This window comes from Dermacentor variabilis, chromosome 9 (assembly GCF_050947875.1).
Source record: "Dermacentor variabilis isolate Ectoservices chromosome 9, ASM5094787v1, whole genome shotgun sequence".
Taxonomy (NCBI): domain Eukaryota; kingdom Metazoa; phylum Arthropoda; class Arachnida; order Ixodida; family Ixodidae; genus Dermacentor; species Dermacentor variabilis.
In genome coordinates this window covers 30728188-30745709 of record NC_134576.1, presented here as the reverse complement: position 1 = coordinate 30745709, position 17522 = coordinate 30728188, and the positions used below count along the sequence as shown (strand labels likewise).

Genomic DNA, 17522 nt, shown 5'->3' with positions numbered 1-17522 from the left:
CCACGTAATCTCTCAACAGCGATGTTATCTGTTACACGAGGAAGTCCTTAGTCAAAGTAAACCACAGAAAGCAGGACACCCAATCCTATGCTTTTAATGTAAGAGATGAACACCTGGGTGAGATCATTTTGTGTCATAATGACTGGACTTCCTCTTCCTGATTACTATGTGAGCAGTTATTAGTCAACATAAGTTCAATAATAGCATCATTGTATTGCATATTGCATCATTCGATTACAAAACACGATTGTATGTTTGTTGAAGAGACTCACGTGATACCCTCTAGCATGTGCGCACCGACATGTGTGCGGCATGCGTCACAAATATTTATATCGTGAAGTCAGTTATCTATATGTAATATTATCATTATTTTTCATGCAACGTAAATGCACTAAAGCGATGAAAGAATCAGACAAGAATTAGCAAGTTTTTTAATATGTTTGAGAATGGGTAGCAGCGTGATTCTTGGTACCCTGGGGAAACAAACTGTTATACTTAAACAATACGCTTCCATGGGCTGTCCTGGGCGGTTGCAAGCCTGTACATATTTGAGAACTCGTCTTCCTTGAGGATACCGAGGACATTTGCTGGCACGTTGGTCATAATGCCGTCAATATTCTTCCTAAAAGAGAAAAGAAGTACAGCTGAAAGCTTTTTTCACTTTTTCCAGGAGTCGGCATATAGCATTGGTCAAGTTTTAATGCAAGAGCATCAAGCGGTCCATTGAGCGAAAAAGGTCGTCATCTTTTTTCGAGTAGGAGGGCGTTGACCAAGCGTCTCAACGCGCTCGCCTGTCCGCGAGAAGTTCGTAACTCAAAGGATCACGCAGCGGCTTCGCCTTAGCAATTCATATGACGTGCTTAGGTGCCCTTGTATTATTTATTGAGCTTATTGGTTATGGCGAAAATTTGTGTGCATATATCTGCGTAATAGCGTGGTAAAGGAAACAGACAATGAGGCCCAAGAAAGCACCGGGGAAATTAGGTGTGGTTGAAATTGGAACGTAGAAAACAATAAAGGAAACGGAAATGAAAGTGGACGAAAAGATACCCTGTCGCCAATGGGAGCCGAATCCCCTACCTGCGGGTTATGCATGTGTTGCACTGCCAGTTGTGCTACGGTGACGCTTATGAACTCGTCCACTAAATTCAGTATTTATGTTTAGTAGATCTAGCCTTAGGGATGTTAGTCAGCGCCACTCAGAGCCATCATGGGCGGATGTGGAGTATTCTTTGTGCCCCATGGCGTAACGTGACACATGATATTAGGAGAGCAGGCACGTGGCTAATAAACTCTGGTATGCTATCTATGACATTAAGGCTGTCACATTCGAGACCCTCGTTGTGATTAGACGAGTTAAGAAGGGGAACTGAGGGAATCGATTTCGTTAATTATATTGGGAGCTCAGTTTGGAGGAGGCAAGGAATACAAGTTTGGTAGCTTGAGAACGGAGAGTCGACTGGCTTTGTTCAAAAGTACAAGCACGTTTGCCGAGTGGCTATGGTGGTGCCCCAGACGGGCAGCCACTTCTGTTCCAAGAAAGAGCAGGTGGCAATGACCCCCCAAGGCGAGGCACAGCTAGGTAAACGGAATCTCTGGAGCGAGGGGAAATAACCCCCACCGCGAGGCACGGCGAAGTGGCAGACGGTCGCTATAATTATAACCAGATAAAGTCAAGAGACCATGAAACCAAGGAAAGCGTCGGGGAAATTAACTGTGGTTGAAATTGAAATGTAGAAACTTAAAATAGAAATGATACGGTGCTCTCAGGCAGCTAGATTAGTAGCAGCGCCAGACGAAGATTTTCCACTGCTTGCATCGCTCATTGTCCCATGTGCGTATCGGCCCACGCGCTCCACGGGAACGCCTGGGTCGCGCGCAGCGCATCCTCTAGCGACAGGGGCGGCATTGAAGTACCACACGCGCAATGGGTCCGAAGGCAACGTTAGCGGTGGACGCGCTCGCGACATGCCTTGTCGCCGCCGTGTAGCACGTCTCGTGCGGCACTTCGTTTTCCCCCTCCGCTTTCCTTCTCATGCATCGCTGCACCCTCCTCCTCCGCTTTGCTCTTCGCGCTCTCTTCGATATGGCCGTCTCTTGACCCCCGTTGCGCTCCGAGTTCGCTTTTTCATCGTTCGCTGTGCTCGTCCACTCGGTTTCGCCGACGGATGCTGCCGCTCAAACGCTCAACGCAGAAACAGGCGCCTAAGATCTGCCCTCTAAAAAAAATTGGAGGGCGCTTAAGCTTTGTCTATAAGAGTGCAACGCGATAGCGTTCGAAGATCTCTGATCTCACGCTTCCCGGCAACTGCAGCTTATGGAAACGTAATATATGGCGAGAAACGTGCGGTGAACGGTATGCACGAAGGTGAGCTTTCTGGTAGAAACGCGGCCTCTTGCGTGGGCCGTGATGCGGTGGAGGCGAGCGCCATCTGGAGATGTTGCAGGGGAGCGGGCGCGCCGCTTCATAGCCTTTGAGATTTGGGCGCGCAAATCTGGGACGCCATGGCTGCTTTATGAATAGTAGAAACACTGAAAAAGGTGTTTGCGTTTTGCTTTCAGTTTTCGCGAAGAGAATTATGTTTTCTCGTGTATTAAAATTACAATCTGACTCTATTATGTCTGTAAGTTGTGTGTAACTCTTACTTTACGATTTTTCTACGTATGTTACCTTCGGAAATTCAATTAGTTGAGTAATTTCCTTGCGCCACATAGAGGGCCTGCGCGTTTGGGAATGTGTGGTTTGGAATTCTTTTTGCTCCAGCGGCGTTCGAAGCTAGACGTCGCATTTCGTGCGACACGGGGTCCTTAACCCTGTCGAGAGGACTCTTCATGCGTCGAGGAAGCTTTCGCACGCTGCGTTCTTTCTTTTTTTTTTGCTGCGCCTTGGACGACGCGAGAGAAACGGGGATTTCGCAGGATTTCGTTACTATTAGGAAATGATAGCTTAAGGTGTGCGGTGGGCAAATATCGTTCTGGCGGGCATTTATTCTCAATAGCGTTAATATATGATGTGCACACATATTCCCACTACATCCACGTGGGTATGTAGAAGTGGTATATCTCTGGAAGAGTTGGTCATAAGATGGATAGAGATTATGAACAGCCACCCACTAATCCCTTTCACCGAACTTTTGAACTACGTGCATAGCGTTTGCTTGGTTAACGAACGAACAATCGTAATTCGCAGAAATAAGGGTGCCAGTTCAAAGGAAAATATTCAAGATGAAGTGTCACTGAAAGTGCAGACACGCAATGAATGTTTCAGCTAAGGCGCAGCAAGCTTTAAAAAAGGTTTTATTGCGGATAAAAGAAAATCCGCGAATTGTTTTGCGTTCGTTCGCCTGCCACTGCCTGCAGCGTGCCGCAGTTTCACGGCTTGATGGAGCAAGAAATTGTGCAAGATGCGTGAAATGATAAATTATGCAATTATTGAGTCGGTTATTAACATATCGGAGAGATTGCGTCGCCTTGCCTGGCCCCTTTCTTGATAAGTACGTTTCTACTTGTGGAAAATAAGGTAGCTGTGGAATCTTTGTAGATATTTCCCAAGATATTCCCGCAGGCGTCCTGTACTCCAAGAATACGCAATGCTTCCGCGACTGCTGGTATCTCTTCTGAATTGAATGCCTTTTCATAATCTATGAAGTCCAATAGAAAGGTTGATTATACTTCGCAGATTTCTAAATTACCTGACTGATGACATGGATGTGTTCCATCGTGGAATATACTTTTCTGAAGGCAACCAGCTGTCTTCTTGGCTGATTGAAGTCACGTGCCGCCTTGATTCTATTGGATCGGGGCACCACTTGACTTCAATCAACAAAGAATCTCCAATGCATGCATGCTTAGAAGAGGCATTCAAGCTATCATACTGGGAAGGCTTAGGAGCGAGGATCAACAACGGATATCTCAACAACTTCTCCACTACTGTTCAGGAACATTAGTCACGAGTTACAACAAATGATTGAGTGCCTTACCAGAGACAATGCAAGTGTGAGGTTGAAGATTAATATGCAGAAGACAAAGATAATGATGAATAGCCGGGCAAGGGAACAAGAGTTCATGATCGCCAGTCAGCCTCTAGATTCTATGAAGGAGCATGTTTACCTAGGTCAGTTATCCAAAGGGAATCCTGATCATGAGAAGGAAATTCATAGAAGAATAAAAATGGGTTGGACTCCATAAGGCAGGCATTACCAAATCCTGACTGGGAGTTTACCACTGTCGTTGAAAATTAAATTGAACAATCATTGCATTCTTCCGCTGTTAACAATGGGGTGGAAACTTGTAGGTTAACAAAGAAGCTCGAGAACAATTTGGGGACCGCGCAACCAGTGAGAGAACGAAGAATGTTAGGTGTAACTTAAGAGATAGGAAAAAAGCGGTGTGTATCAGAGAGCAAACGGGGATAGCCGATATTCTGGTTGGCATTAAAATAAATAAATGGACCATAAGTTCTATAAGCGGTGCACCATTAGGGTTACATAATGCGTGCCACGAGAAGAGAAGGGCTATCGAGGACGGCAGAAGACAATGTGGAGTAATGAAATTAGGCAATTTGCTGGCGCAAATTGGAATCAGCTAGCACAATACAGGAGTAACCGAAGATCGCTGGAAGAGGCTTTCGTCCTGCAGTGTACATAAAAGAATAAGCTGCTGATGCTGCTGCTGATGACTAGTACATTATAGATGTCAATCTAACGGCATGATCATTAGTATGAACATTAAGGCTGAAATTTTAATTATACCAAAGACAAAAATTCGCGTCTCTCATATCACGTGTCTGCTTACGGCAAAGTTATCTTATTCATTAAAAAAATATATTTATAGATTAATACCTGACAGAGCCTTCAGGAAGTGGAAAACTGTAGTTAAATTCGTCCCGGACCAGGACGAATTTTTCTCAAACTGCGAGGCTTTTCTTTCGATGAACCCGTGTCGGTTTCCTTTGTAGCAGTTGCTACAATTGGGTGGATGTCTCATTTTCCCTAATTAATTACGGTTAGATCAACGTAAAACAAGCGTTATGCAACAAAGCAAAAACAAAACATCAACGTAATGGTAGCTTTATTGACACAACTTAGCAGCGTGCAGTAATAGTTCAGTCACTGCAAAAACTACAATTGAAATCAAAACCAAGAACTGAAAAAAGTACGCGCGGTAAGGTACTAAAGGAAAAATTACACGAATATCCCCGCACTACAGTGTAGGCGTATAGCATATCAACTCTTATATCAAATGATGACTCACCGAAACGATAAGTGCAGAAAAATGAACAAAGTAAGGTAAGGCAGCAACAATTAAATTCCGCCGTATACAATAAACTACAAGTTCGGAGACAATGAATGGCGTGTGAACGTACATATGATTTCTTTAAAAAATAAGTTAATAATGATAAGTAACACAACATCAATGGATAAGAATATAGAAAAACATTGAAAAAAAAGGTGCTAGAGAACGGGATGGTTGAAACGTCAAAATGTTCGAGGCAGAGCTTAGAACTCGGACGGGATGTATTCTTGGAAAATGTTCCGCAACACGCGAAAAGACAAGGAATGCGCACATTGAGATCTCTCGCGGTGTCCCTTCTACGGCCGTCTACGCATTCGCTGGACCCCTCGGCTAAGAGCCATCCAGAAGTGGCGGAGCGCACGCACTTTATTACATTTCTTTTTCTTTTCTTTTTTCTTTCTTTTTCGCTGGGGAGCGCACCGAATACGTCGGCCGGAGAAAAACCTGCCAGCGTGCGCAGTATCGGAGGCCATGCCACGCTATCCGTGGTTTAGCCAGTGCCCGCCAGGCGGCAACTCTGGTCGACATCACGACCAATGGGGAGTTCTCTAAACTGCACGTTTGAAGAGCTCTGGGCATCGTCACGTCTTACATACACTGTCTCCGCGAAACACTGTCCTGAAAGAACAGCCGCTGCATTGGCTCCACGAGTGTAGTGTCCTGTTCCTGGACTCAACGTCAGGAGTCCTATTCCTGGCGGCGATGGCGTTATTTTGACGGGGGTGGATTTTCGGAACCCTGCAATATACTGAGGAATTGGTATATGTTGATGAACTGACTTTTAAATTGTTGCCAAGGTCTGCCTCCTAAAAGAAAGAGCACCTTAGTAACTCTAATTGTGCTTACCCACGTGTTCACACTCGAAGATCGTGAATAACGCAAACAAGCCATACCTCAGGAATCGACGCACGCTGAGTGGAGTGTCAACCGTCCACACGTACGCCTTGTCCACATAGTCATGCGTCGTGTTCGCCGCCGTTCGTCGTGACGTCACTGCTTCCGTGCGTAAATCCCCGTAGCCGTCAATGACGCAATTGGCCGAGCCATCACCTTGCCAGCGATGTTGCCAAATGCCCAGCTCTTCGTACGTGTTGGCTATGATGCTCAGCAACTCGTGTCCACTGATGTCAAAACCTGCGAAGCGAATTGTTTCTGTGGTTGTTCTTTTCGCGTTCTCAAGAAAAAATGTTCAGCAGAGACACTTAAGACTGCTTACGTGCGCGAATGCGCAGGAATTGTAGGCGATTTGGTGAAATGGCGCCCCATAACGCAGGACTGTTCCAGTCCATTTTTTATCCAAGTTTCCTGACATTAATTTTATGTAACGACCGACGCAAGCGTTGGTCAGTAACCCGCAGCGTTGTTTGAGAAGCCAAATCAAACGCTCTCCTCGCTTATAGGAGCTCACTTTTTTGCATTCAGAGCGAATAGTATTGCCTATATTGAGCAAATTTTCTCATTGAATTGGCTGACAAGAGGCGAGGGGCTCGCCGAAGTGGAGATGGTTTCAATGGGGCCGAGCCAGCAGAGTGAATGTAGATAACCGAATGAAGAGGATGGTGCCGGTGTCTGGGATTAGTCCGCATCCCCTGACTTAGCTTGCGGTGGCTGCAGCCACCGCAAGCTAAGCGTGCATCAGAAGGTAAAAGATGCCGCCAGAACAGATCCTCAGCAAAGAAGTGTTGCCAGAGCGATGCCGTATACATGCCGAAAGGGCTCGATAACGTTATACTGCCATGCAGAAATTTAAATTACATGCAAATAAGTGCGTGCTCCTCGGCAGCTTCGAGAAGCCAATATCAGAGCGATCGACGGGCAACCACCTTCTATTTCTTTCGTACCGGGATAGTCTTCGGCTATTCAGGAAAAGAAAATGTTTTGTTCAGCATATATTTGCGTCTTTAACGCGCACATGTTACTTTGACGTCGACGGAGTGAGTTTTCGCGATTTTGTCACATCGCGTGACGGACAGGCGAAGTGAGCGCAGCCCGAAAACGTTTGACTGATAGCAGAGGACAAATGGTGAAAAAGGCATTCGATCGGAAATTATTATTTTTCTTTATTTTTGCCTAATCATCCATAATCAGTGTGCACACACCATATCAGATGGCGCGTTTTCACACTTTTCGTGACGTCGCGTGATAGACAGGCAAAACGGGGGTGAGTGGCCGGAAAACTTTTTGAACAATCGTGGAGAGCTGATTGCAGAACTGGAATAAAAAAGCTTGCAATAGCTTTACGTTATAGTGCCCTTGCTTTCGCTTGCGTATTCTTCCGCACGTCGTGGTGCACGTTGTAAACTTGCAAGACATTTCTTTTGAGACATGACGGCGGGATACACCTCATTTTGTACCCTCATGATTTGGCATCGAGAGTACTGTTGTTGTTTGCGGCCACACATTCGTATGTCGCTTGTTACATCTAAACACGGCTAAGTGCATTAATCAGACGTTTGCTACGAGGCAACCCCGCCGTTATTCAGCGCCTATCCAGAAGTCCATGCAGGGTTGACACCGATTGTTGACGGGTCCACAGAGGACCCCTCCTCCTGTACCTGACAACCTGAACCAATGATGAAAAGACCCAACATCGAATGCTACCGAGGGAACGGCTTCGACCTCAGATTCTCAGATTGCTACGTCCTTGCATATATAGCACCATCGGAGGCAGAGTTCGCCGGAACGGTGCAATATCATGGGTGGGATATTGCGTCCGACTCGACGATTGTGATTGGCCGCGATTAAGTCATCAGATTCCCCTAAGTCTAGTCACCTAGGGAAGACGACGGTGTTAAAAGTGGAGACCTCTCGTGCCGGGAAGGGCTGACGTGTCCTGATGTGAGCTCACACGTTTAATATGCTCCTGCATGAAGTGGGCTTCCATATCTGGAGCCAGTGTGCGTAACGCAAAATAAACCCTTTTTCCTTCATTACTACTACTTGACGCACTGGTCGATGGGCTTGGTGGATTCCTGGTCGAAACGCCACTTCGAGCCGCAGAAGGCAGTCTTCACGATCTGGGATCAACGAACCTGGAAGCCTTTGCAAGTTCGAGGTAACCTGCGGATGGAAGAGCTACTTTTAACTTGTGGGAGGGCGGGAGAGGTCCGGTTAAAGTATTATAATCAGCCGTGCCCAAAGATTGGTGTGTGTCACGGCATGATATCGTTGGATTGTCAAACGCTCAAACTATTGAATCTCCGTGCACAGACAGTCTACAAAGCCATTGCAGTCTCAGTGTCTCATCACCATCAAAAATATAATCAAACCTCTTATAGGTATAACTGTCGCATTTCATTGTGTAATCCCGAATTATCGTAGATATGTTCGTGAAAATGACCGTGGTCGAACGTGCAGAGCCATTTCTAGTCCAATAGAACAGTGACCTGTATTTTTTTTTTCAAGGCATGTGTCATTTCTGATTTCGCCGATTTCAGTTTCAGGCTGTTTCTAAATAGGAGCTATATGCGCTATTACGTGTTTTCCGGCAGGACAAAAAACAGCGGATATTACATATCTTGAAGAAATGAAGGCCACTTTTTGGAGAGGTGTACCGGAAACTTGAACTGTGTAGGTTGCTTATGTGCTCCGAAAAGAGACACCGAATATTCGCTTTCTCCTCATTTTTATGCGTTATACACACGATTTAGTTGTTTTACCTCGTTATCGCAGGTGAACTATGTGCTGCATGGTGCTTATATTTATTCGAAGTACGAAGCTGTGTTCTTAGTGACGAGCGATATACGTTTTCTCTGGGTAGGTTCATTACAGCCTTTGTAGAAAGTTACGCATTCAAGCGTTCCAGGGTGTCATACTGCCGCTAGTCAAAATGTTTCCCCGACTCCTAATACAACTCCAAAAGATACAGGCTTCGAATTCCGCGAAAGTAGGGAGAATTGCAAGCGCAATGCATTGCGAAACTTTCACTTTCCTGTTTTATATGCAGCTGCTGCGGATAACTTACAAAACCCTCGTTTTTCCATGTGTTTTCCCGCATCATACAAGACCGTAGATACGGTGAGCTAAACAAGGCATCTTGTTTATATCTGGGAAAAGTTCGGGCATGGTATGGGCAATATGCAGGCAATGCTCCAAAATGAGTGAGTGAAATGCGCTTTTTCTAATAGAATATCTACGCAAGCGGTCCATTGCGTTATAAGTCTGTTTTAGGAATCGTGTAAAACTTGGACGGCTGCGCTGGCATAATTACAACTGCAACTGAGGTCAATTTTGCCAATATAGGGTGGCCAATACATCAAGTTTATGTGCGATTGTAAATGCGTGTTAATCAAGCACAGCTTGAAGAGAAAACCGGCAGATCGCACGCCCTGTGGGAACGGATGTGAAGCAGTGGGCAGGGAGCCTACCAAGTTAAAGAACGACCGTGCGAGCACCAAGACATAGGCGGCTGGTTGATGACCATAGGCAGCTGTTTCATGACATACCTGACACGCATGTTATGAAATTCATGTCATGCCCTAGCATTTATGTTCGCCGTACGTACTTGTCATGCTATGTCAATTTTAGTACATACCAAATTGACGAAATGACCATGACAGCATCAAGACGTAGGCGGTTGTTTGAAAACCTACATGACAAACATATCATAATATTCTTGTCATGACCTATCATTTGTGTTCGCTATGCACTCTTGTCATACAATGTCAATTTTAGTACATAAAAACCTAATGACATAATAATTATGCGGAAACCCGCAAGGTGGAAAGAAGTAACTAATAAAGGGAAAATCGGACATCCACCAGTTTGTAGCAATTGCTACAAAGAAAACCCACACGGTTTCCTCGAAAGAAAAGCCTCACAGGTGAAGAAAACTTCGTCCTGGTCCGGGACTCGAACCCGGGACCACCGCCTTTCTGGGGCAACCGTTCTACTATCTGAGCTAACCAGGCGGCTAGCAGATGTCAGGGCGAAGTCGAATTTGTGAACAACTCGAGGCACAGGCAACAGTTTGACATAATAATTCTGTGGAAGCTCGCAACAGTTTGACATTATTATTGTGTCAAAGTGTTGCCTTTGCCTCGAGTTGTTCACAAATTCGACTTCGCCCTGACATCTGCTAGCCGCCTGGATAGCTCAGATAGTAGAACGGTTGCCCCAGAAAGGCGGTGGTCTCGTGTTTGAGTCCCGCACGAGGACGAATTTTTTTTCACTTGTGAGGCTTTTCTTTCGAGGAACCCGTGTGGGTTTTCTTTGTAGCAATTGCTACGAACTGGTGGATGTCCGATTTTCCCTTTATTAATCACAACTTAATGAAACGACCATGAGAGCACTTAGACGTAGTCGGCTATTTCATGACCTACATGACACACATGTCATGATATTCATGTCATAACCTATCTTGTATGTTTGTCATACACTCTTCTCGTACTATGCCAATTTCCGTGCATACCAACTTAACAAAACGACCATGAGAGCACCAACAAGTAGGCGGCTAGATGCACACTGTCAAAGTAGCACATGTTCGCCAATAAATGCTTCGCATTTAAAATGCTGTAAGCAAGTATTCCAAAGTATAACGCTGCATTTATTAGCTAGGTTTTCCAATGTCCCAAGAGAACTCTTCGGTTCAGGTGTTTTACACCTTGAAGGAATAGCCAGCATTTTAAGTACACTGTGTCGCAAAATTTCAACGTTTCTGGCTGATTTACAAGCGATACGAATAACTATTGAACCTTCATTTCTATTACTTTTTACATTTTCATGCGTGATACATAAGTTTCGCCTGGTGTTCTCACGGAACTCATGGAGGCCTCTTCGTTATTTTTGGTGAATGTAAAGAAAAATTAATGGGCGATGCGCAGGTGAGGTTCAATATAAATGGTTAATGGGGGTGTTCGAAATAAAGTACGTATGCAAGCAATCTAGCGTGTTATGGGCGTATCTAACGAGCGGGGAAGAATTGAGCCTGCTGCCGTGGCGGAACTATAAAAGCCACCAAGACAAAATTTAGCGAACATTGGTGGTACGCTATGGAAACTCTCAGTGCCAAGTGCAATGTGGTTGGAACAAACAGCCTCTGTAAAAAAATTATTATTTGTATGCACGAGCGTGGGATATGGCCAGTTTCAGCTATGCTTCCCAGGGTCGCAACATAGCTGTGGTTTACAACAGATTTATATACCGTTGAAGGATGAGGGCCGGGTCATGATAAATGCAATGCGCGACAAGATTTTTACGTTCCGGGTCCCGTTAGTAGCGTTGCAAATAATTATTGAGCCGCTGTTCCCTCCCCCCTCCGCATTTTCATGCGTAAAAGGATGTACCTAGATGGCTTCAGCGATGTCCTCGATGAACTAGACAAGACACTTTGTTTATACTTTGCGAAAGTAAAGAGGGTGGTGTGGACAATATGAAGATAAAATTCAAAGACAGGAGGCTTATTATGACATTTGCAGTAAATTACGCATGTAAGCGATTCCGAGCTGTATAAATGTGTTTTACGAACAAAGTAAAATTTATCCCGTTGCCCTGGGAGAATTGTGAACTCACCACATATCAAATATAGCGAAAATTGGGTGAAGGGGTGGGGGGTAAGGGAGGTACGACACCATGACAAATGTTATGTTGAAGTAACATCTGTGTTGATGAATTACTGGCTTCTTAAAAATTTCATCAAGAAGGGCTCCAAAGCATTACACGCGGCCAAAGTTTCAAACGGAACAGTCGTGTATACGGGCAACTTTATGCGATATAATTAGAGGAAACAAACTTTTCGCAACTGTTCGAAAGAAGGAGCTTCGCTGCAAATTGGGTTGTAATTCTCTATGGTCGCACACATCATGTGTCTTTTTTTCTTGACAATATTGCAAGGCACTTATGTTGAGTGTACTTCGTTGTTTACAACCTCGCCACTTTATTTGTCGGCGAGGTTTCATACAACAAAGTACATTGGTAAATAAAGGTATTGCTATAGTGCTACTTTTTTTTATCAATGTAGGGGGTGCCAATTTGGGGTCGCGGTTCTAGCTTAGAGCTCAGTAGGGAATCTAGTTCTGTGCATGGGCGAGTTGCACGTAGTGTGGGTGGTTGTTGCTGTGTATTAGCTGAGCATGGTTCCAACCAGCTGGCCTTGATAAGCTTTATATTAAAAGGGTGAACACATACTTTTCTTATCAGTATCTCAGTACTACCTTGCCATTGTTACACGGGCCCTTGTAATTTCCTGAAGGACGGAAATCCGGTAGACCTCAACGACGCGACAAGGCGAAGACACTACGCCGCATAAGAATACGCTTTGAAAACCGGCAATAAGGATATTGTTAGATCTGCAGACTCACAATATATTCAAAAAACTTTACAAGCTGCTTGAGAGCTGCTCTATCAGCTACGTAGGCGTCACCTTGGCCTTGAGTAGGCGAAGCAAGTGGCCTTATAAGTGAGGGTTCTCGCTGTCGTTTAAACATGACTCAAGAGTGGCCATCGGACGGACTGGACGAAACGTTTGCAGCATTCTGCGAGGCATTGGAAGGTTAAAATAGCAATACCACCAAAGATATTTGTCACCCAGGACAATTTGACAGTGAAATTGTAGCAAACCTATTCGAAAAAGAATGTGGCGGAACGAATCGAAGCAGGTGTAAAGATTTTAGTGGAAACAATCAAATTCTTCAGGGTCTACTAGTGCCGGAGTAGACACAATTCCAGTATCCTGCAAGTTCCTGTGGAAGCAGAGGGCCAGCCACTCCTAATACTGCAACACTTCATGAACCAGTACGAAAACGAAAGACTACTACAGATGAGAAGGATCGTCCAAGAAGTAATCAAGATGCTCACTCAAACGTACCACCCAAGAAAAGAAGGGTTGTTGCGCCAATAGATGATGGCATCACACATGTTAAGCTTCAAAATGGGGAAGCAGAAGTACCGGAACTTCAATAAGACGTGGGCGGAATTTCTACTACTGCTGTACTGCGGGATGGAAGCGCCATGCAAGCTTTGTGGCGTGTAGGAGTGCGCTGTGGACAGTCCTTATGCGGACTGCATCAATTTGTTGACGCGTGTACGTGCAAAACGTATAGACTTATTCATGCAATTTTACCCGACATGGGCGGTACAACAACTAGCCGGATATTGCAGCAGTTGCATACCACTCGACGAAGCAATGGCATGTGGCTCGTTGTCTATTCGTGCTAGTGAAAGCGTGGAGGAGCCAAATATCACTTCAATGCGTTGAGAAGGACTTGGAATCGGACAAGAAATAAACAGAAGTGTTCCATGTGGACCCTGGAGACACAGCAATGTTGTCCACTGCAAGCTGCTGTCGCTCCAAGCTTTTACATCGGATCACACTCAAACGAAGAATAATACCTTAAAAGCAATGGCAACTGCTGACCGAACAGTATTTTGCCGAGTTGTTGTTATACTTTCTGTCGCGCCCCGACAGTTGTGCTTCATTGAAATTTGGAGGCACCGCTATCAGCACCGCATCTCGTTCAGGAAAGTGTTGTCAAGTAATTTTTTACGCAATGCCTAATATAACTCTGTATATGTAGCTCCGAGTGGAGAAGATGGAGCCACCGATAGGACCTGGGAGCCTGCCTATACGACCGTTCATTGCTACGCATGACTGTACAGATTGGGCTAGAATAAGACTGGGATTCTGCAGCAGACGCAACAGAACATGAATCGCATCTTGCAAACCCACTTGCAGAATTGCACGAAGTGTTGAAAGCAGGACTCTACAGGGGGTTATTGGTACATGTGAGTCTTCAAAGTCTGTTTGTTTATCACCACCCAAGTCTACCTGTTCTACATTGAAGTGGGTCAATGGTCCATTTGGTTGTCCTCCGCTAAAGACGGTGAATACATAGAAGCAGTATGTAGATGCAAGATTGAACTTTATTATTGGAACACTGAAGATTTCCTTCATCACTACCAATGCGTTCAACATAACCTCGTGTTTGTCCCTATGTGTCAGTACATAATTATCACAGAGAGTGTAGTTATACTTGAACACATCCTTATATTGGAAGCAAACAATAATGCGAAACAGTTTATAAATGAAGTCTAAGCTGCACTAAAAAAAGCTTCTAAAAACTGCTTTTACATTATTAGCGCGCCAAGCTCTGCGAAAAACTGTTTTTGACGGCATCATTTCATTATATCTAAACACTGGTAAAATGGGGACTTCAACAAAATTACTAACTTTCCATTTCAAGACGTCAAGGGAGCCTTTGATAACGTTAGCCACACGCGATTCCCAGCAACCTCGAAGGCACCGGTTGCGGCACCAGGACCTGCGTGTACGTCAGAAACTATCTGATGGACCGCACAGCAACAGTCGGGATCTGCAACATCCGCAGAGAAAGCCTCCTACTTCCAAACCGAGTCGTAGATAACATCGAAAGCTATCTCCGAAACTGCGGCCTCCGCTGGCGCCCGAGATGTCTGAGCACCTCGTCCTGAAAGCAAGAACGAGAGGCCGGCCACCAACTACGAAGAGCCCGACCCCAGTGTCACCCTCAACGGGACAACAATCCCTAAAGTCGACACTATACGAATACTTGGACTCCACATCCTCAAGGACGGATCGGAAGCTGCTAGCCTACCGAGACTACAACGCACCCTTTCGCAACTACTACACCTCGTCAAGAGGATCTCAAGCCAAAGAAGCGGGTGAGCAAGACATGCTAAGAATAATACAAGCACTGCTCAGCAGCTGCATCACATACGGCACGTCGTATCTGGCTTTGAAGAACGCTGAAATACAAAAGCCCAACATCATGATAAGGAAGGCAATCAAAGTTGCCCTGGGACTCCCCGCCATGGCCTCCACTTGACGTCTCCTTACGATGGGCATCCATAACACGTGGCAAGAGACCACCGAAGCGCGCAAGAACAGGCAACTGCAACGACTCAAACTCACCTCCACAGGGAGATCAGTACTCCGACACCTGAACTACAGCGAGACGTACGTCGCATACACGGACATGAAAGAGTGAATCTCACCGGACGTTCGAGAGTTCATTTGTATCATACTTGTTCCGCGCAACATGCATCCCTTATACCACAAGAGTAGAAGACAGGCTAGAGCTAACGCCATCAAACGAAGTTTCAAGCATGACTCGAATGCCCGCTACACCGACGCGCCAAGTATCCGCATCGAAACGCGTACGCTCTGAGCGTCGTAGACTCCCGAGGCTGCGATTTAGCATTGACAACCGTCAGGGCACGCAACCCGGAAACGGCAGAAGAAGCGGCAATCGCTCGCGCCACCACCACAAGCACAGATGCAGCGGTTATGTTATGTACACCTGCGCTTATGTACACCTGCGTAACGTGGGTACCCGGACACGAGGGACTAGAGGAGAACGAAGCGGCCCGCGCGTCTGCACGTGAGCACGTCAGCCGGGCTCCCATCTCCCCACACGCTCTCCGACGCGCGATAGAATTACAACGCTACAGGCTCGAGCGTCGAGTGTACCTTCCACCGCACCCTAAACTCGGTAGGGAAGAAAGCATGATCCATCTATAACAGCAAAGTAACTCGTACACTCACGGAACGTTAATGCATCGCCTCTACCCGACGCTCCACGGCTACCTCTGCCCACTCTGCAGCGTACCCGACACTCTGGCCCACTTGCTCCTGGAATGCCCGTGGCAGGAAGGCAGCGAAATGCAACCGGAAACGGACGTAAAACGAGCACAAGAAGCAAACCACCTATTCGAAACGTAGGAGGTCAAGCTCACGCTCTGGGATCTGGAAGATCAACTACGACTCGTCGCCAGGACCAAGAGGGCAGTCGAAGCCAGAGGGTTCCTGGACTAAGGAGCCTTCCCATCTTAGGGTGACACCAGGCCTCGGTCGGGACACTGCTTCAAATAATAAACGTTCCTTTCTCTCTGTGTTCATTTCAAGACTGTGAGTGTTGTCGTGTTATACTTTGACATGAACCAAACATTCAGCCCAGCTCCTATGAAACTGTACAGATTCTCGTGGGTGGTGACAAACTAAGCGCAATAAAAATATTAAGATCCGGTAATCATGCTCACTAACACTGAAGTGCTGCCAGGGCAGCCAGTGTGTACTGACATATGATATTCAGAGCACCGTTGTTAGGTGCCTGTTCCTGCGACGAGCGTCGGCGGCGGTGGTGCTCAACCGAGCGAACGAGCGCAGCGAAAGATGAAAGCGAACGAGGAGCACAGCGATGGTTCAAAGACGCGGGGACGTATTATTGCAGTCTATAGGACAATGCATTGGGGCTGGATATTACTTTAGTATGCTTCACTGCTGAACCTGTCTCTTGTCTGCAGGAGGAAAATATATTGTTGCGCAAATCAAGGAGTGAATATACGGAACACTTTTTGCAAGACACCAAGACGTGCACAATCATGGCACTCTACGGGTGCTACCATATGGGGGAGAAACTTAGAGCTTTACAAAGAAGCTCGATAACAAGTTAAAAACCGGGGAAAAAGCGATGGAACAAATTACGTCAGGTATGATGTTGAGAAGCAGGAAGAGACCAATTCAAATTAGAGAGCAAACGGGGATAATTAATGTTCTAGTTCACATTCCGAAAAAAAAAAGGGGCTGGGCAGGCAATGTGATAGTTAGGGTAGACAGCCGGTGGACTACTAGAGTTACAGAATGGGTGCCAAGGCAAGGGAAGCACAGTCGACGACGGCAGAAAATTAGGTTGGGCGATCAAAATTAGGAATGTGCACGCGCAAGTTGGAATCAGCCAGCAAGACACGGGTAATTTAAGATCACAGGAAGAGGCCTTCGTCCTGAAGTGAATATAAAAATAGGCTGGTGATGATAATGATGACGAGTGACCCCTGACAGTGTCGTCGTCATCTTTTTCAACCCTTTTCTCACACCGACACAATAGGAAGACACTCTAAGAAAAAAGAGAGTAAAAAGTGAGTCAAGGCAACTTGACTTTCCTTTTTCTTCCGAAGACCCATTTTTTGCGGAAGTCACAAAACAAGAGTCAACATTTGTGCATGAGTCATTTGACTCTCAATAGCAGGCGAAGAGTCGCCGTGGAAGGTCGCGACTCCTCTGATATTCGAGGTGAGCCTGGCGAGAGAAAGATTATAATGCAGAAGAATTACCAGATAACATCTTCTGGTTTAGGCAGGCTCTCGGGTTCCTGTGCCTGGTTGTAATGCAGTGTATCATTCGTTCGTCCTTGTCATGTTCTGCAATTACTTCTAACTCTAAATATTGGTTTTCCTTGACCATGTTTGCTAATATC

The 17522-nt window shown here is 45.8% G+C and overlaps 1 protein-coding gene across 1 annotated transcript in view; it reads right to left on the bottom strand.

Moving 5' to 3' along the window:
* Positions 1 to 495: 495 nt before the first annotated feature.
* Positions 496 to 17522, bottom strand: part of LOC142558285 (dermonecrotic toxin StSicTox-betaIC1-like) — a 52955-nt gene continuing 35928 nt past the window's right edge. Inside the window, exons 6-7 of the mRNA XM_075670439.1 lie at positions 6189 to 6429; positions 496 to 622 (exon numbers count right to left, since the gene is read on the bottom strand). Coding sequence (XP_075526554.1) covers positions 496 to 622; positions 6189 to 6429 — 368 coding nt within the window. The remainder of the gene's footprint in view (positions 623 to 6188; positions 6430 to 17522) is intronic.